This window comes from Chinchilla lanigera, unplaced genomic scaffold, assembly GCF_000276665.1.
Source record: "Chinchilla lanigera isolate Chin_1 unplaced genomic scaffold, ChiLan1.0 scaffold00006, whole genome shotgun sequence".
Classification (NCBI taxonomy): Eukaryota; Metazoa; Chordata; class Mammalia; order Rodentia; family Chinchillidae; genus Chinchilla; species Chinchilla lanigera.
In genome coordinates, this window is record NW_004955407.1 from 28,931,907 (window position 1) to 28,957,704 (window position 25,798).

The window sequence follows — 25,798 nt, forward strand, 5'->3', positions numbered from 1 at the left end:
AAGAGCTGAAAACATCATATCACAGTGATATATATGCACCCGTGTTCATAGCAGCACAATTTGTAATTATTAAGCTGTGGAAGCAACCCAAATGTCCATCCACAGAGGACTGGATAAAAAAATTGTGGTACTTTTATATGATGGAATATTCCTTGGCTATAAAGGAAAATAAACTCAAGTTGTTTATAGGTATAGGGTCACAACTAGAGACCATACTCATAAGTGAAATAAATCAGACCTGCATGTGTAATCATCATATTATATCACTAGTGTAAGACCTGAAAGAGTGAATAAAAACTAAGAGGTATGATAGACATTGTGAAATGAAAGGAAAATGCTCAAAAGTAAAGGCAAGTGGGGTGTGGGAGAAGAGAAGGGAAAGAAGGGGAAATTATGTAAGTATGTTTATACAGGATAGCTAACGTAGTTGAACTACTGTCTTCTATTGCTCCACAGAAAGGAACAGTTAATGATTACTTGTTTGATCAATCTTGTATGTCTCTATTTGTTTTCCTGAGAAACTACTTTGAAGATATCAATAAATAATACAACAACCATGATTAATTTCCTACAACTTTGTGTGTAACTCTGTTTTGTTTGTATTGTTCTTATGCTGTTCTGTAAATGGATGTCTGTTTGTTAATATGTTTTCCTTCTTTTATTTTTTAAAATAAATTAAAAAAAAACAAAGTATGTACCAGGAAATGGGGTATTAGAAGAAGAGGTTCTCCATTCTTCTAGATGCCAATGCCAAAGGAAGAGGCTGGGCTGCTCTTTGACGAAGCAGTGGAAATGTCTTTGCCTCTGCCCAAAGGACCTGTGTATTTACTTACAAAGAGTCTCTTGCATTTTGTACTTTCACCGTATTCTTTCCTCTTGAAATGTTTATTGCCCGATCATTTGCTTGGCAATCTGAGAGAGCACTTTCCTTTGTTCTCATTGGCAGGCTAAAGATCAAGCAGGAGCTCTTTCTGAAAATGCCCAGAGAGCAGAGTTGGGAGCAGCACCATCTTCATGCAGTCACCCCAGGGTCTTGCTGCAAAAATGGGACCAGCATTCTGGTTGTTCAAAAGGGCTCATGAGCAAACACTAGTCAGAATGAGTGTGGGGACACTGTGAATATGCAGGTCCTTTACTCTTGGGTCCTTTACACCTCTACTGCTTTGTCAAAGAGCAGCTCAGAGCGTTCCCTTGGGCACTGGCACTGCACATCGTGAAGAATAGAGTATCTCTTCTGCTTTTAATAGCCCATTCCCTGGGACTTTAAACTTTTCACACCCAACTAAGCCCACACCCCACTTTTTATTGTTATCTATCTATCTATCTATCTATCTATCTATCTATCTATCTACCTATCTATCATCTATCAGATATCTGTTGAGAAAAACAGACAGACAGACAAAGATCTTAGTAGGTTGTTATGATACTCAGGCTGGGCTCAAACTTGAGATCTTCCTGCATCAGCTTCCCAGAGCATCAGGATTATAGATATGTACTACCAAAGCTGGTTTAAAACTGTAGCATTTTTATATAATGAAATATTACTCAGCTATAAAGAAAGATAAACTCGAGGCTTTTAGAGGTAAATGGACAGAATTAGAGACCATACTCATAGGTGAAATAAATCAGACCCACATGTGTAAACACTGTATTGTCTCACTAGTATGAGAACCTAAAAAAGTGAATAAAATGTAGGAGATACAATAGATATTGTGAAAGGGAAGGAAAGTGCTCAAAAGTAAAGAGCAACTGGGATGAGGGAAAAGAGAAAAGAAAGAAAGAAGGGAAAAAAAAATATATACATATATACAGGATAGCTAAGATAGTTGTACTACTGATTTCTATTGCTTTATTGAAAGGAACAGTTAATGTTTAATTGTTTGATCAATCTTACATGCTTATATTTTTTATCTGAGTAACTAATTTGAAGACATCAGTATATAATACAACAACCTTTGTTAATTTCCTATCACTTTGTCTGAAATTCTGTATTGCTTGTATTGTTTTTGTGTTATTTTGTAAATGTATGTGTGTTTGTTAATGTTTTCATTCTTTTATCTTTAAAATAAAAAAAATGAAACTCTTTGATTTGAGACAGTTTTTCAGATATAAGACACTGTTGCTCTGCCCTGTGTGCCTGGCAAGTGATTTCCTGATGCTATGGTTTGTGTCTTGATGTCCCCTCAAAGCCTCAGGCAGTCATGGGGTGGGCTTCTGGAGTTTATGATTGACTCATGGTCCAGTGCTGGGATTATGGGTGTGAGTGCTATACCCACCCTAGGGCAGGGAGCCTGCATACAATATAAGGGAGGGGAAGAAGCTTACTCTCTGCTGCTCCTCCCTTTCTGCTCTTGTTGTTTTCCACCACTGCTATGAACTGTTGCCCTCTGCCATGTGCCACTCTGCTTTGGAGCCAGCCAAATGTGGACTGAAACCTCCACAAACTGTGAGCTAAATAAACCTTTCCTTCCTTAATTCTGGGAGGTAGATATTTTGTCTCAGCAATGAAAGAAAAATAACAAAGACGTGTGGTTTCTGACAAGAACCATGATGTATCACTAGGTTGAAGCAACTTATGTCTCTTTACATTATGTTTAAGAAAATACTTTGAGAAGCTTGGGAAGCCATATATTTATTATTATTTGTTCTTAGAATATCACTCTCCAGGAAAGAAACAATCACCATGATTTACACATTCATTCAGCCAAAGACATTGTTCTTAAAGAGTATTTAAGAGTATTTTTCTTAACAGTAGGAAAAGTAAATCCTGCTTTTTATATTAGTGTGCTTTTTGATAAAACTCTATAAATAGTTCATTTGCAATACAAATAAATCTTATTTATCATTATTATTGTGACATAATAATGCTAAAATTCACGGCATCTGTAATGTCTGTTGTGTGAGCAAATACTATTATGCCAAGGAGGGTACATTGTTTGTACTTCCCTTAGTTTTTGTGTGTAGATTAATATTCTCCATAAGTCAAGACAGTCTACTTCATCCTGGGCTAACAACTTCATCTTTGATAATCTGGGTGTGAAACTTTCACAAAGGTGATTTTAAGGTTTATTTTGGCTATAACCATTGTCTTCCCCTTACAAGCATCTTTACCTCCATCAGTGTTTCTTAAACGCTATTCTAGGACCTTCTCCATCAGGAAACAGGTGACTACAAGCAGCTAACTCAGCTTCTGAAGGTCTTGCTTGCTTCACTGTAAATGAAAGGCTAAACCTTGTGATCTCTAAACCTAGCAGATCTATTAAAATCCCTTTCTTTACTCTCAGGAATTATAGTATCTGAGATTTGATAATAAAAGTACTAAGGCTTACTCCATAAGCAAAGCAGAAATCAATTTCATTATTCCAGGTAATTAAAAAGATCTGAAAAGTGAAATGCACTTGACCTTAAAATAAATCCACTCTAATTTAATTCTCCTTTGGAGTCACAAAAGGCTCTCATGGCTACTGGAGGCATCAGGCATGGCTGGGAAAACTGTCTTTCATTGCTACATACACAATATTAGAGCAGAGTTCCTTGGGATTTGTTTTCTTTTTAAAATTCTTTAACTAAATGGGAATACCCACAGAATTTATTTTTTGTTATCTGCTTCTACAAGTACAGAATGGAGAACAAAATGATGACATTCCAATATTCTGCTTGTCAGAATTTTAGATTAAGCAATATTCATTTTGTGGGTTCCTTAAATGAATGTTTAATTAACAGGTATTTAGACTATGTTGCAAAGGCAGCACTGTGATAAAGCCCAAGAGCATACTGACCTGTGGATCTTAGCGAATCACACTGGGGATAAAAGAAATGACAGAAGAAAGAAGTTGCTTTACACTGATTGGTGAGGGCACAGAGGTTCCTTTTAATAGGATCATAACATTATAAATTTCATTTCATTAAAAAGTTCCCTAATATCTATTTGCTTTTAAATTGGACGGAATATCATCTGCCCCCCTTTCTCTCCGGTGTAAAGTTACCACTGAGAACACATCAGCAGATTCTTACCTTGAAGAAGGTCATTGTTGATCCATCTCTGACAGCGCCGTATTCTATCTTGGTTTGCTTTGCCAGATCATCTGCCGAATCTATGGGGGATTCCATCCTCTCTACTGTCAAGAAGGCAGCAAGATTGGCAGTGTAGGATGAAATGATGATTAGGGTGAAAAACCACCATATTCCACCAACTATTCTGGTCGAGAGAGCTTTAGGCATCAGCTCTGATCCTGTGATGATATCATCGGAGTAAGGGTGTTAAGCAGAGTCAGGAGAAAAGGAAAGACACTGTTGTAGGGAGATGAGCCCTTCAAGGACATACTATGCTGTATATAGATGAAATAAATGTATTTTCTGGAAATGGAGCAAAATCTAAATGATCCTTTCTTTAAATCATTGCTTCTTATTAAAAGATATTTATTAGTGGTTGATCATATTAAAATAGCTTTAATCTTGGGGTGTTCTATGCCTAAAATTTAGCACTTCAATTGCTTAAAATTGAGACATCCATCCTAAGGCTTCTGGCTTTTTATTGTTGTCTGAAGCGCATCTTATAGTGTGAAATAAGATGTTTTAGGTCTTTTTTCTTTGGTACCAGAACTTGAACTCAGGACCTTGTGCTTGCCAGGCAAGCACCTCAACCTCTTTGTGTTATTATGAAAAGTTTAAAATACTAACTTGTTTTTATTTAAGATTAAAGACTATGAGAAACTTTCCAAAGATTAACGTTGTGCCATTTATCACATATACTTTAATAAAACACTGGGATTTTGCAAATAAAACTAAATAAGATGTAGCCATACTTGACACTGAATGAATCATTTTTTGTTTTATGTTCCTTGTAGAGCTACAATTCTTTTTTCTGATATAGAATCTTATTTGGCTAGAAAGATATTTACTCTCTGAAAAACATAATTTTTGTATTTTAACAAAGTACTATTTCTTAATTACACTCAAAAACTGGCTATTTTTCAGGTGGAGAGAAACCCTTCATGGTAAGAATATACATTTTGGATGACATTCAGATGATTGATTCATGGTTATGTTTAAAAGGTAATGTTTAAGAGGCACTTAATATGTTCACCAAGAAAATTTTTCTCTCTCAAAGAAAGAGTCCATGGGCTAAATTTACATCTTGAAAAAAAGCCTAGTTCAGTTTTAGTCTAATGGGTTCGTGGATGTTTATAAATTCAGTAGCAGAATCAGAAGGGGCCAGACACACAGCTGAGTTCACTCCAATTGCTCTAATTCATAAATGGGTTGTGGCTAGTCCATTTGCCTGAAATTCACCCTTGGTTGTGTACCTAACAATTCTTCAGTGAACCTGAAGGCACGACAAGCTTATATTATCAAAGAGTGGAAGAAGAACAATCTAAATTTAAAATCCCAAAAAGTACAGCAGATAAAACATTTGATTTATAGGATCCTTCCTGAAAAAAGTGATTGGGTGTTTAGAAATCTTGTAGTTAATGATGGCTTAAAATAGAAGGAAAAACTAGAGTCTACCAATCTATAAATAAATGAGTTAATGTTTTGTTTTTTTTTTTGTTTTTTTTTTTTTTTGGTTTTTCTCCGGTACCGGGAACCGAACTCACGACCTTGCGCTTGCCAGGCAGGGGCTCTTTGCCGCTGAGCTAAATCCCCAGCCCCAAATGAGTTAATGTTGAGGTTTAATCTATATAGAGATGCACAGATTGCTCACGAAATCAAAGCCAGCTTAAGGCTGGTAACAAGCAGATGAAGTCCAGCAGTTTCTGGCCTTTGAATACACAGAAATGTTCTCCTAATGCTATTAGGTATCTTTGTGTTTTACTCCCTTTTAATGAGGCAAATAGTTTGACTGCAATTTGTATTTCTTCCTTTTGTTTGTTTGAACTTGAGCGTGTAATAATACAAAAATTTATAATAGTTTCCAGTAAATTGCCTCCAAGGATTTAGTGGAATAATTTGTAGCTGTTGTTTTAATCTTACGGCTTAATGGGATTTATATGCCGATGGGTGTGTGTGTTTAAAGCCCAAGGTTGTTTCATATCTTTGTACTTAATTGATCTAACAGCCCTGTGGCAATGTGATTTTATTTTAGGCCTTTAGTTGGTTATTGTTAAAATGGCATTTATTTAATAAAATAGCCATGGGAAATAAAGAACACATTTAACAGAAGTATTTTTCTTAGTTTATAGGTACAGCTTTTCTGCTGCAAATTTATCCTTATGTAATTTGGTTGCATTTATGAAGAGATAAACTTTCAATTTGTATATTTGCACTGTTAAGTATCAACATGGCAGTAAAACTGGACAGACACACAAATAATCAGCTGTTGACATTTAATAATGTAAATTCATCTTTTTCACCTTAAAATAAATATTTAGGAAGTTGGATGAAATTCTTTTGGAAATTAGAAAACCATTCAGTAAACCTACTGAAATTGTATTTAAAACTCTCAGTGGATGGCATCAATTAAATTGCTCCATGTCCATCTGTATTTTCTTAAATCGTCACATAACTTTGTGAATATTATGGTTCTCAACATAAACTGATGTATTTAGAAATAGCCTCCTTCAAGAAGAGGTGACGTGTGTAGGTTGGGGATGCTAGAAGATGAATTATGAAAGCAGTACAAGTAGAGTAAAGCGCCATAGGGAATATTTGGGATTTGAGACAATACTTGCTGAAGTCTCTTTAGTGCCTTTTATGGCAGACATGACAGCCAATCCCGATCCAGACTTTGCTCACGCTCTGTAGAAAAGAGAAAGCCTGATCATCACCTCCAAAAAGAAATCCAACAAAATGGTTTCCAATTGAGTACAATGACGAGCTTCTGCAAATGAGAGAGAGCGCAACAGAGCACAGGTACCTGGTTCCACTCCGCGTGCCAAGGACAGATGTCCAACAGTCATGAGCACCACAGGTTTGAACATGGAAACATTTGTTGCACCTGACAAATGTTTACACACTTCTTGAAAGACAAGCAGAGTCTGGTTGGGGCTGACTGTCATGTACCCAAGGTAGTGGTAACTAACAGACACTGCATCCCACAGTTTGCTGTGGATGATGGTAAACTCCAAACAGGTAGTTATGAAAGAGAAGCTCTGGGGGTGGGTGCATGCATGCGACAGAAGGCAGTCACAGCCGTGCACCTGTGCAAGTCTGCTGCATGTGCCGTGACACTTGAATGTACTGTTTTCTATTCTGTTGGCTAGATGAAGCAGGTTGTAGGGAATGGAAGGCGAACTCCACTCTGAAAGTGTTTACTAGCACGATAAATATTCTGAAAATTAAATGCTCTGGTAAAGCAAGATATAGCTTCTAATGGGGTTTCTTACAGGATTTATAGCTCCCTATGTTATGGTCTAAATTTATGCCAGTGATTTCTAGTAAATAAGGTGGTGTCTATGCCTATTTAGCAGTGCCTACATAAACTACATTTAATTGCCAACTTTCTTCAATTATTTTGTATTTTTATACTAGAGAACCATAAGTGTTCTTTCCCCTTCTCTCTCTCTCTCTCTCTCTCCCTCTTTCTCTCTCTCTCTCTCTCTCTCTCTCTCTCTCTCTCTCTCTCTGTCTCTCTCTCTTTCTCCTTCCCTCCCTCCTTCTCTCCCATTTGAAGACACGGAATATGAACATTTCAAGTGGTAGGATAGCAACTTCCTGATGAAAAACTCTATGTTCACTTCCAAATAACAAACATGTTTAACGTGTACCCCAGTTGGATTTTTCCTTTGCCAGTTTATTTTGCAGCTTATTGTCAAGTGAGCAGATACTCCAAACACAACAGCATCTGTGATTTAGGATTTTCTTCAATTAATGCATTTAATCTTGGATGTATTTTCTAGACCATATGCCTAGAATCAAAGCTGAAGAAAATCCACAAAAGAGGGATTTCTTCCAAAGGTTGAAATAACTCTCCCTTCCTCCTGCAAAAATAGCAAAATCCCTTAAATTGCAGAACATTTATGCACTATATTACATTTTTCTGCCTGGAATTTGATTTCCTCAACTCCTATAGCTTGCTGTTGCTATGGATACAGACTGAGGGACATTGTAAAAAGTTACTGAGAGGCTAAGACGAATCTCAGTGGGGTTGGTAAGAGTGGCAGCTAAGCGAAAGTTCTAGGAACTGTCAGCAATTGGAGGAATCTAAGCGAACTTATTAATTAAAGGATTTCAATTCCACTCTTCTTAAACATCTGAGTTCTGGAGTAATGACTGAAATGGAAAAGACTGATACCTCCATCTATGTAAATTTGTAAACAATTTCTAAGGCAGTTTATCCTTTGCTACCCAAAGGAAAATGGGCATTCATCGCTGGATAGAGTGTTATTTTAGATATACAACAAGAGAGTTTTGTTTATGCCACACGTCTATCTCTGTCTTCAGAACTGGCTTGAAAGTCAGTTGCTAGTGTTATAAATCCCTGAGGTGGTGTTTCAGACTACCACCTAGCTTCATGGTGGAGTTTACCAGCACAAAAGCCTGTCAGCAGACTGTGGGATGCACGTGACAAAGATGGGCAACCGGTGTACCTTGCTGCATGAGAGCTCCAACTCCAAACCAGAAACTATTTAGTAAAGTAAAATTGTTTTCCACCACATCTGAGTCAGGGTTGCACGGGTGGGGGTTATACCATTCATAAGGTGTAAACCTGCGGTAGTTAACAGAAACAGTTCGTAAATAGCAGATAAATACACTGCACGGGACACCAGAGAAACTTGCTGAGCAATGCAGAAAACCCAACAATTCATGATGGGAGCATCAACCCTAAGAGGAAAGACCATATTCATAAACTGACAGATTTGGTGGGCAAAAGAACCTTGAGTTAGTATTTACCAGACTTATTTCTAGGGAGACTCTATGGATTGGCTGGAATTATACTCCTCAGATCTAGGTCTACTGAATTTTTCCACTTTTTCATTCATTTCCTCCTTGATGAATAACTGGCTGGACTGTAAAGAAAGCTTCTTGCGTGTGAACGTTTACCCATTCAACGAGCGATGAGAGTGTCACACCCTTGTTCGTCATGCCTGAAAAGTCAGCTTACTGTGTTGCTAGATCCTGCAGAGGAGGCAAAGAACGGTGAGTTGCCTTCAAGGAATTTCTATGGACAGATGCTCAGAAAAAGTTTGAGGGGTGCAGTGGTTTCATAGTTCAAAAAAGGGACTGTGTGGCTGAAAACACTTTCATGAGCAGTAACAAGGACAAGGACTGGGTTCTGATGTATTAAATAGTTTTCAGATAGTATAGTGTATGGAAACAAAAATCGCAATACTTCATTGAAGATACAAAACTTTAATGTGAAGGTAACATGGACCAAGCATGGGGGTAGATTACTATTAGCTGTATAACATACCTTGCTGAAGAATTTTGAGTTCATAATTTGTTTTTAATTTAATTCTTTCACAAACTATAGCCTGCGGTCTCTTTAATTTCCCACTGTAGTTTGATAAAAAATGCTTTCTGTGACATATCATAGCGTTGCCTGCAAGGTGGTACGCAAGGCAGTAAAAGTCTCTGGAAAAACAACGAGTAGTCTACGAATTCAGCTTGAACAATTCGTTGTACTTTTTTGGCCTCAGTTTCTTTATTTGTAAAGAGGATGGATCTCGGTATCACTTGGAGGAGTATTTAAAACAACAGTCTGGGAAACTCAACCCATTAGTTCTTTCTCTACATTCTAAGCATCCGTCTGAACTGTGTAGGCCATAGGCATTCTTTACTCTGAGGTTATTTTTCAGGGTTACCGTGCCAAGAGGTGCTTCTTTGTTCGAAGAGATATTACCAGATACTCAGCAAAGTGATGTGGAAATGATTTAAAGTGCAATAATTCTTAGCGGGAAGCTTTGCCATTTGCCGCGGAGGCCTTTTAATGCAAGCAGGAGGGTTAGGGTACTGTTAATGTATGGTAAAGCTGATGAGAACATACGGAGCACTCTCCAGCCATAAGGTCTGAGCAGTAAACAATGGCGGGTTGCTGACACATCGGGGAAAACTGGGCTGAAGGTGAATATATTATGTACAGCAAAAAAGGGAGTGCTTACTGTGAGTCATGCACAAGGAACCGGGCAGATAGTTCCTCTTAATGAAAACTGTTCTCTAAACCTCTTCTGGAAAGCGTGCAGCAGCTCCTTGTCAATTCTTAGGGGGACTGGGATAACCGCCTGTTTACCCTACCGTAAAGGTGTCCAACTCTCTTTTGAGTCATCACCATTGTAAGTGGTCCCTGTGAAGCTTATGAATATAGCTTTCATTGACAGTGCCATGCCAATACATTTTAATTACTGTTTCAGCAATATAATTAAGTTTTGAATTTATACACTCCTACAACAGTGACAGTTTGCCGAGCTAAAGGAATGAATACCAATATTAATGAACCTACTAATTGAAAGAGCACGCAGAGTAAAGCTGCTGTTACTTAAACAATATCATTGTTACTTGAGCAATAATTTACAAATACTAATTGCAATAAATTAGGAGGCATATCCATCCAAGAGAAGGGTTGTTTTTTTAAAATACAGCACAAACCTGTCAGTCGCCATCCCCTGATATTTTGTGTATCCTCCTGATACTCTCTGATTCGTGAACTCACCTCTTTGGAGGGCCGCTCCCCTCCCCACCCCCCAGCATGGCACACTTTGCTCTTGAAAGTGAGCAATTAATTGAATTTTCTGTTGCAAAAAAGAAAACTATCTAAACAGCGATATTATTGTACCTGTTTGCTATCTCTGGATTCTGATTCTGTGTGACTTTGGGAGCATATGCACTGAGGAATATTAATGAATAACATGACACTGTGTTGTAAGACACTGACTTTTTATGCTGCAGCAGACCCACTTGTTACCCGGAGATAGACATTTCAGCTTGAAATTCCTAATGGTTGCTTAAATATAGCCAGTGTGTCAGTGTATCAGCATTGGGAGGTCAGGAGGAAAGGCTAACACACGACCCACACTGATGAAAATCTGAAAGCGCTAGTCCCAAGGGGCTCTCCACTCAGTTCTGACTTTCAGTAAAATGACAACAAAAGGAACAACTTAGAATACTTAGAATCTGTGTCAAAACTTGCATGTTGCAGAGTGGCCCTGTGTTGAAATGGGAAAACTCATTTTGAGTTTATGTTTCAAGTGCAAAGTTTACATTTGAGCGGAAGACATAAAGCAGTTCTCATACCAGAGTTCTCTAATTAAGCAACTTTTTGATGGCTGAGAGGGCACTGGGCTGCACTCAAGAGAGAAAGACCCATTTGTCCTCCAAAGGGGGAAGGAAGCTCCATTTGAAACTGTAACATAGCCTTTGGATTTATATTATAACCTTAGAATATACTTTCAAAGATTTCCTGCTTTTTCCTTTTGTTTTCCAATTGCAACCTTTTAAAAAGTTTATTTTTTAAAAAGAAAGTAAAACAATCATAAAATGTAATTCACATTCTCTCTGGATATTTGGTCTTCTCAAATTGTATATTCATCATGGACATAATTCCTTAGGGTTAAATATTTTTCCAAAAGTAAAAAAAAATTTCAACTATAAAATAGGAATATAGATATCAGTATTTGTCATAAGTCATAGTAGCTAAATTTGTGGTATGGGAAATTAATCTCAGAGCCCTCACTAAGCCATTCTCCTTAGATCCCCTTTTTAATTTTGAGACAAGATCTCACAGAGTTGCCCAGGCCGGACTCAAATATTTTCTTTCACTGGTTCTAATCATGTCCACAGCTTTATAAATTCTACTCAGTTCAGCAAATGATTTTCTTGTCTATCTTGTGAGGGCATTAGTTTAAATGCAGCAATGAGCTTTATTTTTCCCTTTTAAATGAACATAAAAAAGTATACTTCACAACAAAAACTCAAAAGCTTTTTTGTAGAGCTAAAGATGATTATGAGATTAACTGTTTTTCACTTTTACTTGGCTAGCTTTGCATGCAAGCCATTAGGATAGTAACCAAAATGATTTTACACCTTAGCTTATGGGTGCAGAGTAGCTGAGTTTATAGTATCAAACTGTGATAATGGAAAGTACAAGTGAATTGGTACCCCTATTCAACCAGGATTTTATATTGGGGAATTTTCTCTAAAGTATGTTCTGTGGCTTTCTCAAGTAGCGGAGATAGATTTAAAAGCCTAGAAAGCACGAAGTGAGTACAATCTCCCAAACAGTGTGAGTACAGTCTCCCTATGCACTGCAGGGAAGTATTTTCTGTATTTTTATACAGTACTTTCTATATTTCACCACCATAGTGCTTGCAGTTTTGCTTTCACACATGGAAACTTTCCTTCTTTAAATTCAAGAGCAAGAGAAAGGCAGTGCAAGGGGGAGACAAGGAGAATGAGCTAAATAAGGAAATGATACTGTCAGCAGTAGGGAGATTGAGGGGATAGCATTGTGGGGTGGGGTCACTGTACCATAAAATAAAGGGAATGTGTGAGATCAGAAATAGAGAGGTCTGAATCACCAGGAGATTGTAAAGGAACTGGCAAAATCAATAGGGGGAAACTATTAAATGTTTCACTATTCTGGTAGAGTCTAAAGACAAAAATAAGATGATTTAAGACCCGGATGGAGTCAAATGTTAAAGAGTACAGTCAGCCTATGAGTTTGTGAGGACTTCTGGATGTTGCTGACACCTTTTCTCCCATTAGCTTTGGTCAACTTTATTATAATATATAATGTTCTCACTTATAACATTGTTCTACTCTGCATTGCTGCCTGGATGGACTGGGGCTGGGGATATGAAAGCATATTTTCCTGCTGCCCTGTGCTCCTTGGATTGCTCAACTAGCCCTAATCTCACTTAGCAGGGGTGGATCCCAGGACAGAGGAATCCAACAAGTCAACACAAGACTGCTCATTCATCTTTACAGAGATCTTCCCCTAAAAGTGATCGCTTGTTCAGCAGCCATTGGAGGCCACCTTTGCTTCACATAGGAACCACATTTCCAAAAGTAAATGTCTTCCTACAATTTGATTTCCAAAGCAATTTTTGTCTTTGTTTTGAGCAGGGTTTCTCACTCTTGGGGCTATTGATATTTTGGAATTGATAATCCTTTGTTGTGTGTGCTGGAGGAAACGCTGTTATGTACTGCAGGATGTTTAACAGCTTCCCTGGGTTTTGTTCATTTGACATGGATAGCGCTCTTCACTCAAGTTGTGAAGTTAAAAAAATATTTTCAGATGTTGCCAAACATCCCTTGGGAGGTACAATGTGTCCCAGCTGAGAACCACTGATTTAGAGTATTAAATACTAAAAGATAATATCACTATACCTACTGTCAATATTGTATTTTCTGAAGGGAAGTGTACAGAAAGAGAGCTTTGGTCACTATTTACAAGTATACAGTCTGGGATATTGTAATGGTGCATTTTACAAGGGGTAGAGAACTTCAAAACTTTAACTTCATATTAAACGTATGAATACCCACCTGTGAGAGCACCTATGTGTTCTGTGTGAATATGTCTGCCTATGGATCTTTTAGGCTTTTCCAGTATGGGCTAGTTTCCTAATCTTTCTTTAGAATTATGCCAGGGAAAGAGTTACCTGGCATTACTCAAACCTGGACAATGGTAAAGAGCTAACATGAAGAAATACTTCTTTTAGAAAGTCCTGGAGGGAAAACAAAAACTGATTAGCGAAAAAGTTCATTGAATTTGGTTGAAAGGTGAGAAAAGATTGAAATCAAGTAGGTGACATAAAAAACACAATTCTTTAAAATGTGGTTTATCTAAAGCTATCAAATGTTTCAGTGAACAGAAAGATAAAGTAAGTATTTTAAATTCAGGTATGGAAAATGATAAATGTATGTTATATGTATGTACAAATGCCTCCAGATGAGTGTTACTATTGCAAAAATATAACAATAAAAGATTTTTTAAAAACCAAAACAATTCAGCATCAATAATATTTAGAAAATATTTTTACTGCAAGGTATAAAAATCCTTTAAGGATTTGAATAGAGCAAAGTGGTTCAACATAGCACTCAATCTCAAAAAATAAAACAAACCCCATCAACTTAAAAGCAGCATAAAGATTTCATGCCACTATGGTCTATTTGTATTTCAGCATTCTCTTGTTATTTCATTAAAAGTTTTTAAAATAAATTCACAGAATTTTCAAAATATTTTTCTTTATTTCACAGATTTCACAATGTTTTTATTCTGGTGTTTCTTACTAGCAGTAATAATTCCTAGCTAACTTCTTTTCTGTTTTGTTTATCCAAGTATTTCAGAAGTCAAATATCTCAATGTGATTTTCTTGCTCTTATTGAAACATTTCAGATATATTAGTGAAAATTGCTTTTATTGTACTTTAACTCAAGGGAAATGGATAAATAACTGTTATGTTGTTCAAATACTGATACAATTAAAATAATATAAAACATTATTTCTTACCCTCTTCTAAGAAGTATCTATATGAATAATTAGAAGACATTCGTTTACAGAGTGGCTTTTACACAGAAACCTAGAAAGAATAAAACACTGAGCAAAACTGAAAGTATACATTAGATCTATTTTTGTCTACCTTTAAAGTGTACAGGTGAGCCTGAAGTTGATCTAGACACATTGTAGTAAATTCGGTAGTTTTCAAACTTACCTTGCAATGACAAAGAGTACACAACTGACTCCCAAGCAGGCTAAGAGCACATACATCCAAATGTCTGGAGACAGAGGGTTGAGGAAGGAGAAGACACCTGGGTTGGTCCCATTGGGCTTCCGGTAGAGAATGCTGATGCCCAAGGTCATAAAGGGCTTGGAGAAGTCAATGACTTTCTCCCGCACATATGTGATGGTAAGAGGGGCCACTGCCAGGTCAGCCCTCTGTAAAAGCAAAATTGTCAGCTTAATTGTCTCGTTTCTCTAGACTCTCATATATCTAGATGGTTTCTAGGTACACCTGGTCCCTATTTTCCACCCCAAATGCTTCTTATGCAAGAAGCTTCTGTGATGATTGGCTTTAATGTACCAAAATGGGTAATTTACACAGGCATGATTATTAAATAGAACTTATCAGCAAAGAGAAACAAGAAGGGATGAATTCACACACACAATCACTCAGAAATAAAGTGGAGGAAAATGCAGAAAGATGTCTTCATAAAACACATACATGAAATGGAGAAAATGAGCAGCTTAGTCATAATGCTAGTTGACAAGATGAAATTTCTTTCTGAGCCTAAAATCTTAGAAGTTTTTAAAAATTGAATTTAAGAATCATTCAGGCCTATACTTTGGTATGAAGGATGGATTCATACATTTTTATTGTCAATTTTTATCTTTACTTTTCCTACCAAGTAAACAAACATCAAAAAGAAAACATTTCTTTTGACACTGATTCAACCATTTTTTCTTTTACATCCTCTCATTGTATATTTTGTTTTTCCACACACAGAAAATGTATTCTTGCTTACGTGATCTATGAGTTCTTTAACCATGCCATTCCACTCTCCTTTGTCATTTTGGGCTCCGTATTTGCCATCAGGGACTAGTTTAACATCATAAAGGAAGCCTAGAATGTTTGACAATTCTTTCAGCAGATCCAGGCAATATCCTTCAAATCTGTCATTCCCATATAGGGGCTTGTCCGATTTCCTGTACATCACATAGGGCTCCTCCTAAACGAGACAAATTGCGTATGAAAATTCCATTAATGTGAAAGGAAGGATTGTCTCAGCAGCAGCCTGAAGAGTGGATATATTTGAAGATTGTTCTTAAGAGTTGAGACACTGAAATCAGTGACTTACCTTCCTGCCCTTGCTAATCTTGCCCTCCCCACGCCCTCTACAAAAATAGAACATTTCATATAATTTTCCTTTCCCTCCTGCTTCTTTGGATGGGAGATTTTTCTTGCACTGCTGAGAGGGGTGCTGTGAGTGAATGGTGTGATAGAAACACAGTCATGTTTGAATTTTAGATCTGAGAAAATGGAAAGGCTCCAAGAGCAATGGATGCCCAGATGCTTGGGCCCAGCTGTGCCCACACCTGGGCTCCTTTCCATCACTCCTCTCTCTTTTGCCTTAACAGCCCAATCTGCTTACGAAGGAAAAAAATCAAAATCACCAAGTATATCTGACTTTTCAAACTTCCTGTTTTAAGTTTACTCACTTCTTCATATATTTTTTTCTCAATATTACTATCCCTTAATTTCTATATGTTTCAGCTGGCAATATAGTTCACTCCTATCTCAATTCAGTTTTTTCTCACAAGCTTATGTAATAAACCCCTTGTCCTATGAACAATGAACATTTCTTTTGAGCCATATATCTATCAACTTATTGTTTCTTACCTGACTAAATTAAAGTTCCTTTTTGTTGCATAAAATTATAATCATTACCATGCTGTTGACATATCTTATATGTTTAGGTTTATCATTAAGTGAACTGATAGTGCAATCACACAAATGCAATAGAAAGGTCTATGTTATTATAAGGTGATGGCAGAGAAAGTAGTGACTAGAAGAACAAAAGAGTTTTTAACTGGATGACAATTCTCACATCTCTTTAAAAAATAAGTAGCTCGAATGTTACGGACTGAATAAAATAAGGCAGGCTTTAGTACAAGGGAAGAGTTCAGAGACAGCTGCTCCTGCCCAACTCTCTGAGGAAAGGAAAAGGACGAGAATGAACAGTTGTAGGTGCAAAGTGGTTGGACTGATGTTGGATCAGGGTTCCAGCAGGAAGCAGGGTGTTTGAGGGACAGTTCATGAAGGGGCTCTTACAGACAAAGGGAACCAAGGGAAGTGGGGGTGAGATGAGGGACAGGATATTGACAGTCAGAGACTCCTTGTATCAGGATGCGAGGAAACTTCAGAATTGAGGCAGAGACCAGCAGAAGGTGCTCCTAGAGCCCAGTGCGGTTGGGCCGTGGATATAGGCTGGTGGACAGGGCAGGAGCAGTGGTTGTGGATGGACAGACGTTCTGACAAAAAACATTGGTTGACAGTGGGAAGGAGTCAGGGGAAGAAATTCTCTTGCTTCTCTGCATTTCCTTGGTCTCTTGTTAGACTTCTCTTGGCTGGGCCAAAAGACCAGCAGTCAGAGAGCAAGAAAGACCAGCTGGTTGCAGGTGGAGAGTGAGGAACAGCAGGGTTGAGATGCACTGAAGCGAGGGATCTCCAGATAAAGGTTGGAAGTTCATCATTCAAGAATGTACAAAAATATGTGAGTAGTGACCCAGTTAAGAAGTAGACACCCACAGACAGAATTAGCAGCATTAAAAAAGACAGCTGAGCAATCCTTTCAGTTCTTAGAATAGGAGTCTCAGCGGGATGCCCTGAATTCTAGGAGATAACTTACCAGAATGGTGGTGACAATGAGTGTTCGGTTGGCCAGTGAATCAGTGATATTGTTGGTCCTGTCTTTGTTGCCATCCGTCATGTTCAGCCCACTGTTGGAGTTCCAAATCCCAATCTACACAGAGCACACATGTTAGAGGCTGCTGATTGTGACTGCAGTTACGCTAAAGAGAGGCGCCTCCTACACCAGGAAAGGGCAGGAGAGCTTGGAGCCTTGGATACCAGGACATCACACCTCTAAATGTGAAAAAATGGAACAATGGAAGGCTGAGTGTGTAAGCAGAATAGGAGAAATTCAAGGGGTTGGGGAAGGATGTTTTTAGTTATAATTTATTAGGTTCCTTATTTTTCTTTAAATTAAAAAATGAAGAACTTTAAAATGACTATCAGAGTTTTCTTCCAACATGTGTTTGTGGAGCACCTACTTCTGTGTCAGGCACTGCTCTATCCATTGGAAGATACAGCAGTATAGTAATAGATAAAAATTTCTGCCCTTGTGGAGCTTGCATTAGAATGATACAAGTATTATTCCGCCAAACCAGTAACACCAGCTCCTTTAAACTTTTTCTACTAGTTTATTAGTGCATGTTTGCAGTACATAATGATCATACTCATCATGGGAGCTGGTACATGTACATAGCACATCTTTGTTCTTTGTATTTCCCTTTCCCCTCTACTTCCTCCCCTCTCCAAACTCTATGACATGTGGGATGGAGGAAGCAGGTATATGGTGGAGAGGGATAGATGGTCACTGAGAAGGCAAAAATAAATGGGAGAAACATGTGGATGAGAAATTGACCAAATTCTGAATCTATCTTCACTGAGAAGCCAAGTTGATACCTTTGGGGTGACCCACAAGCACTTTGTTCATGCCTCTATCATATGATCTAGAACTCTCTGTTGCTGTTATTTGTTCACTTATCTTATGTGTCTGTGTGAGTGTGAACTCCTGAAATGAGGATACTGACTTTTATTGCTCCCTGATCTATTACAGAACTAATCATGGTGATTAGCATCCAGTGAAGCCCATCACTTTTTTGAAAATAAGAACTTCCTATTTTCTCCAGTGGCTTAGCTACGCTTGGGTTATTAAGCTCCATGGAAAGGTTGACTGAGGGTCCCTAATCTGAATCCTCAAAATCTGAAATGCCCCCAAATCCAAAACTTCTTGAGTACTGACTGGATGATGCTATAACTGGAAATGCCACACCTGGCCTGATGGATAGGATAGGATAGGATTGGATAGGATAGGATAGGATTGGATAGGATAGGATAAGATAGGATAGGATAGGATAGGATAGGATAGGATAGGATAGGATAGGATAGGATAGGATAGGAAAGGATAGGATAGGATAGGCTGAAACAAAGCACAGGTGTATTAGATATTGTAATCTAATACAGGTACTTAAGGTTGCCTGTAGGCAATGTGTATGTTAAGTTACGCTTAGATCTAGAATCCAACAGTTCACGGGTTCAGAGTAGGGGCTTTGAAAGGTGATTTGATCATGTGGACACTATACTCATCAGGAGACTTAGCCCTTGAGAAGCTCATAGCTGTTTATGCTAGGTTGGAAGAAGTGGGTCATTAGGGGCATGATACAAAAGACTGTATCTCTCTCCCTGGCTCCTCCATTCTCTCTCTGCTTCCTGGCCCTCATGATATACACAGTTTTTTTGGTCAGACCTTTCCACCATACCCTTCCTGCCTTGGAGCCACCATGGACTAAACCCTCTAAAAACTGTAAGCCAAAACTAACCTTCCCTTCTTTAAGTTGTGATTGTTGAGTATTTTGTCCCAGCAATGAAGAAAATGAGTAAGACATAAGATGTGTGTGAAACAAAGTTTACGTTCAGATTTAGATTTCATCATAAAGTATCTTATGTATATGCAAATATTTCAAATCCCCTCCCCTCCAAAAAAAGTTCACAATCCAAAACACTTCTTGTCCTGAGCACTTTAGATGAGGGATAGTTAAACAGTGTATGGGTTTGTTTAGCTTCTAGGGAGAAGCCTGGGACAAGGACTTTAGGAAATTGAGCCATTTGTAGATTTTTACAGGCAGTCTTGTGAAATGGAACACAAGTATACTTGAGAATCAGGCAAAAACAGTTGGGTAGTTGCTTCATGACCTTGGACATGTGACTAAATTTTCTAAGCTTTTCTTCTCTAACTGTAACGTTCTTTGTAAGAAATTGAGGAATTCAGATGAAAGGATGTATGGGAAAGTGTTGGGGCATGTTAAGAGCTCCACGAATGTTAATAGTAAAGGACATCTAAAGGATTGTTTAATCTAGTCTAAAGCAATTTGTTCAATCTTGCCTTATTGTAAAAGAATTCAGAATTGTTAGTATTTTTTTAAATTTAGAGCTTGTAAAGTAAAGGGGCTATAGAAAGCAGAGCTATATTGGGAACACTAACACTTGGAAAACTTTTGCATTAGGCTGGATCTGTGTGTGATCCCTAAATGTATTTCCCCAGTGGAAAGACATTTGGTTAGATGGATAAAGAATGAGCTTTGGGGCTGGGGATTTAGCTCAGCGGCAAAAGTGCCTGCCTGGCAAGCGGAAGGTCGTAAGTTCGGTTCCCCGTACCGGAGAAAAACCAAAAAAAAAAAAAAAAAAAAAAAAAAAAAAGAATGAGCTTTGCAGGCAGACTTTGTGACACACCAGCTTTGCGAACTTGGACAAATTAATCAACCCTCTGTGCCTCACTCTTCTCCCCAATAAAATGGAGAAAATAGGGCTTTTCTGATGCTTAAGCAAAATATTGCACATGAGAACATTTCACTCCTTTAATAATTGCTTTACTGCCTAAATTTAGCAGCTGGAAATTCATTTGGCATAAGCATCCCTTTTAGGGATATAAATGCTTTGAGGAAGTTTCCAGGATTTTCACACATTAGCATAAACTATTTTAACTTCACTTTTCTATTTTTGATTAGGGTTAGTTGACTGGAGAAATAGATGCAAGTTGAGGTAAAGGGCAGTTTAGGAATTTTTTTTCGTATTTCAAATTATTGTGATACTAAGAGGGTAGCAGAGGTGGGGGATTACAAGATAGGGCAGTACTCTTAATAACCATTCAGCACATTCAGAGTCTCCTATAATGCCTGTCCTTGAAAATGTGCATAATCTTTCTGCTAATTGTAGAATCCTCAGTTTCTTTGGCTAGTCTTAAACTCAAGAAATAGGACAACATATTTTTCTTTCTCTTCTCTACCTTTATCCCTTTAGCCATTTTTTTTGAGTCAGGGCCTCTTGCTTCTAGGTAGCATAACTCAGGATAAATATATTTGTCTCTTAGCTTTTCTTTCTTATCCAAATCTATGCTTTAGGTTGTATGCAATCCACTTGCATCTCCATGAAGACTGTGCATACATCAAACTCTGGGTGTAATTCTAATTAAAAATTGACTTAGGCCCTGAGGAGAATGCAAGTTAAGTTTTATTTAAGTAAGTATTGAAAATTGAAGAACGTAACTGTTATTAGCCACTGTGTTCAAGTAATGGAATGTGTTCTCTTTAACTCTTTTTCATTAATGTCGTGCGTGCATGCGTGTGTTTGAAGGAACGATTTTTGAGGTGGTTTTCACATTTGAAAATGGCAGTGCTGAATTGGTCTTGCAATATCATTCCCTTCTAAAATAAAGCTTGAAACTGTAGACAAATATATGCCACAGCTTGACATCTTGCTTTTATTTTTTTTTTTTGCTCTCTCCAGTAAAAGCACAGAAGTTAAGATGACACTGACGCTGCCTTTTCAATCAACTAAGTCCCAGTGTCCCAGTGGTGCAAATTTTCCTCCATAGAGTGAGAAAAAGGAGATAATTTCCCCGCTACTATTGGTGGAACAGAAGAATCTTTAAATGTAAATAAAAAGAATGTCACAATATAGTACAGGTCGGGCTATTTTTGAGAAATGAACAGCACCATATGCAACTTGAATGACCTCAACTTTCTGTTTTTCAACATTTTGATCAGAAAAAGCAAAGAATTATGTGTGTGTGTGTCTATGTGTGCTTCAAATTTAAGTAGACAAGTGGCTCTCCCTATTAACTGAAATAAATGAATAGGTTGTCATCAAATGAACATCTGTCTCCCTTCTCTCTGAAGCAGCAAGACCCCTTATACATGTGTGCTGCTCAGAGAGCAGGGTTAACCAGATGCCCAGACACCGGCATTTGAGTTTTGTTCTAGGAACTTGGCGGCTGTGCCACTACAAAGCAGAATCTCAATTTTCAAACGAGTAGAAAACACAGACAGCAGTCATTTACCAGTGGGTAGCAGTGGAGGTGGATCAGTTGTCTGTGGGAAAACCTCAAAGGCTAACTTGTCTGGCAGCCTCCTTTCCCTCTGCATAGCCGGCAGGAGAGAGCAGACATTTGTCATTCCACACAGCTGAGTGTGGATTTGAAGATAAATGCCCAGAGGACATTTAACAAACTTTTAAAAATGTGAAACAAGAAAGGGCACTTAGAGAGTCAGGGGGACCTGTTTTCCAAACATAAACACAAAATCCAAAATGATGGCTTGAGATAATCAAGTATCTAGGGGAATCACAAATAAACGTGTATATGTTTTCTGTATCCTGAGATTTCATAATGCATATTTTGGTCAGGAGATTGTAGAGATTACCATATCCCTCCTTTGCAAAGAATTTCAAGTGAACTAATCTGTTTCTATAAAATACAGAATGTAATAGAGAAGAGCTTTTGGAATTGAAATATGAAGGGGATGAATTCTTCTCTTTTAAGATGGTGTGTCCTTGGGAAAGTGCAGCACGTTTGTTAAGTCTAAATGAGCCCCTGTGTGTAACAGGCAAGCTTAATTATCAACTTGTTTGGCTTGGAAGTTGCCCAGGGAATTAGTAAAGCACGATTCTGTGTTCATCTCGGATCATGGAGCCATGACCTTTGGTAGCATATCTAGTACCGGGCTCCTTCCTTTCTGGTGCTATTCTCCTGCTCTGGTTCCTGGTGACTGTGGACTAAGAAGCTTTGCTCTGCCACATTCTTTGGCCATGACCTTTGCTCCTTAGCACCAACGAACCATGGACTGCTACACTTGAAATCATTAGTCAAACTAAGCTTCTCCTCCTTTAAGTACGTATTTCAGACACGAGAAAGCTTAGAACCCAGGTCACTGTAACTTGTTAGTGAACAGTCATACCACAGAACAGCACATACGGACATACAATGCGGCCAGTCAATGATAGGATGCCAGGAAGGAAGTACCGTAGTATCATAAACAATGAAGGCCGAGAAGTTACATCCTGGGATGTTGGCGTGGGTACTGCAGTTCAAAGGCAAATGGAGAATATTCCTCCTTCCTTGTGTAAAATTTCAGTGCCTGGAGCCCCTTCTCTACACTATTTGTTTGAATTAATTCAAAATTAAATAAACTCCCTGGAGTCTCAAGCTGGATTAGTATAATAAACTGCTTTCTGGGTTCCAGTGAGGGTCATTTATTTACTAGCAGTGAGAAAATTAGCCCAACCTCTGTGTGCTTCAGCAGCATCTGTCATCGAAGAGTGAAACAAGTTATCAAACTCATGTTTTTTGCAACTTAAAAAGAGCTCATCTAGTGAATCTACTGCATCGTGCCAAGAGGGAGACAAGACTTTTGGCTACAGAAAGCAACTGTTTGCGACTTTTTGTGACTCAGGTGATAAGATGAAAGTGAATTTGACAAACTGTTGCAGCTGAACAACCTAAAGTGATTTTAGGAGCATCCATCAATCAACAGACTTTTTGTTAGGGGGAGGGAGAAAAGAGAGAGAGGTAGAAGGAAAGGGCGCGGGGAGGGAGAGGGAGAAAGAGGAGAAGGAGGAGAAAAAGTGAGAGATAGTATAATGTTTGCCTATATCTGAGACATTTTCCCAATGTACATATTTTAAAGTCTAACATTTGTTTGCATAAATCTACGCACATTCATTGGCAACAGGGTGCTGTACAATAAACAACAAAATAGTGGGTGTTCTAATTTGCAAGATAATCTCATTTTCCCTTGAAAATTCCTAATGTTTTTGTCCTCTGGAAACTGTGGTTCTAAAATAAATTGCAATTTAATATGATCTGACAAAGATAGTTCATAACACAAAGGCAGCTCCTAAGAAAGGGGCATTTCTGAAAATGGCTCATATTTTGTGCTGGTGACATTTGAGGTGTCCCAGCCTTCCATGGTCTTGGACTCTCTGATGGATCAAATCTGTAGCTGCTTGCATGCCCCTTGGGGAAAATGTTGGAGAAGTAATTTGAGAATGACTATAAACAGGCACGTGCCTGCTTCTGTTGCAGTGGCTGACCCTGCCTGTGGAGAAATAAAAATAATCTAGGGGGGAAATATTTAATCTGTTATTATTTAATCCGTCATTAATGAACTCATCACACATCTGTTTTGCATTGATGGACAAGGTTGAGCAAACCTTTAATCACCTGTGCTCTCCCTTTATGTAGAGTATCACCTCTAAGCTGCAATTGGAGGGTTACTGGTCCAGAAAACTCAAACTGTGGAAGCTTTTTCATGGCTATTCCTCGACCCACCCTCAGGTGTCCTGGCAGGGTTCTCAGAAGACAAACCTAGCACACTTTATACAAGTGTTTAGACACCTTACCAGCAGACTTGGTGCTTAGAGGGAAAAATAAAAATATTAGTCGATTAAAATAGACTCTGGAATCCCAAAAGTACTCCATGTGTGAATGCTAAGGGTGACGTTCTCCACCTGTTGTCTTGAATTTTGTGCCTTAATTCAATATAAAGCTTAACAATTGGTAAAGACATGACCCAGGGTGTGAGCCATGCAGAAATGACTTGGTGGTAAGACTCAACATTTTGCGTTTCCTTTCACACACTGAAAAAATGACCTAAAGCACTTTTGAATATATACAGGTTGTGGCAGCATTCAAAGATCTTCATCGTTTCTTAAGAAGAGCTGCAGAAAGCATGAGGAACTAAAATCAGTGGGTCAGCTCACACACACAGTGGAAGACCCACAGTCTCACACACACACACACACACACACACTTCTAAGTTAGATGAAGAAGCGTGCATGATGACTTTTTCTTCAATTATGGGTTTGCAGGCAGTAGAAACTTGAGTACAAGTAAAAAATGTTTTGTTTTCTAAGAATTCTCCCTGTGGCCCCGGAGGGAGGCTGGCAGGAAAAGACTGGCCGTGTCCTCTCTTTGCTCCCCAGAGAGGTGTGCTGGCTTCCTCCACTGCCTTAGGAGCTAATCAAAATTCTCAGGAATGGAGCCCCAGTCTTCTGAAGAAAGAAAAGTTATGGCAAACAATGAAAAGATAGGAAACAAGCAGAGAACACTTTCGTCTAATTTGATTTTGCCTTTGAGGGAAAAACACCCATAGAGTGTGCATAATATGGCAGTGTACAAATAGCTGTAAAAAGACAAAACAATAGCTCCCTCTATTTTATCTCTTATATTGGGCAAAAAAGAGGTTTCCTTAAGAGTTTTTCATCCCCCTTCAGCAATGTACACTAAGAAAAAAAGCCAAAGAGGAGAAAGGAGCATGCCTAGAGAAGCAGACGTTTTCTTTAAAAATAAATTACGGGCTTTTAGACCATAAAAAGTATTCTTTTCTTTTGCTTCCTCCATCTCAAACCCCACAGCCATTGTGGAAACCAGGTGGATGCCTTGCTCTTTGTGAAAACACCAAAGATTTGCTTCAGACTGAAGAAGAGGCCAGGGAGCAGGGGCAGGGAGCAAGGGAGGAAGGGAGGAGGAAGAGCAACATTTCTGAAATGAGAAAACTGTGTGTAGAATGTGTACTCTCACAGGTGCAAGTTAATTATTTTCCTCAAATATTTCACCAGTGGTAACCTTCTACTGCATTCAGCCTAATGAATCTTTGTTTTAATTAATGCAATTTGGAGGGGAAGAGTAAGATCTTAAGAAAAAAAGAAAAAGAAAACTGCCCTAGTTAACAAAAGCCATGAAACAAAAATGAAAGCCTTGCATCATTTAAAAAAAAAAATCAATCCAACTACTCCAGATTAAGGAAGCAATTGATTGGTTTGGAAGTTACTTTTTATATTAGGAAAGCTGTCTTGTTCAATACCATAGAAAAAATTGCAATAGAGCTCTGCTACTCAGATGATTGTTTTGGGGCCCTCAAAAACATTTGTTCTTTAAGGTTCTAAAGGTAAGACATAATTTGTACTATGAATAGTGAATTTGCTATAGAACTATGAATACTGAAGTTGAGAAGTCAAATTTTTGTTTTTTTTGAGACTGGGTCTTATTGTACTGCCTAGGCTGGCCTGGAACTTGCAGTACTCTTGCCTCAGCCTCCAGAGTAGGTGGGACAACCTTATTCTTTTATCATTTACATTTGTGTTACTCGGGATAATAACTACAGAAAAATTTTAAACTTTGAGATTGAGAATTACAACTAAAATAACCTAGAGTGAGAATCCAACATTAAAATTAGTTTAATATTTTTAGCATTTGGCCTAAAATCAAGGATGGAGAGTTGGTATGCTATGGTAAGCCACTTTTA

The 25,798-nt window shown here is 38.2% G+C and overlaps 1 protein-coding gene across 2 annotated transcripts in view; it reads right to left on the minus strand.

The window, feature by feature from the left end:
• The window catches only part of Grik1 (glutamate receptor, ionotropic, kainate 1), a 409,294-nt gene that overhangs the window by 32,264 nt on the left and 351,232 nt on the right, over nucleotides 1-25,798 (minus strand). For both annotated transcript variants that reach the window (XM_005375622.2, XM_005375621.2), the window contains exons 9-13: nucleotides 17,284-17,397; nucleotides 15,400-15,603; nucleotides 14,589-14,812; nucleotides 8,529-8,647; nucleotides 4,015-4,232 (exon numbers count right to left, since the gene is read on the minus strand). In XM_005375622.2, coding sequence (XP_005375679.1) covers nucleotides 4,015-4,232; nucleotides 8,529-8,647; nucleotides 14,589-14,812; nucleotides 15,400-15,603; nucleotides 17,284-17,397 — 879 coding nt within the window. The remainder of the gene's footprint in view (nucleotides 1-4,014; nucleotides 4,233-8,528; nucleotides 8,648-14,588; nucleotides 14,813-15,399; nucleotides 15,604-17,283; nucleotides 17,398-25,798) is intronic.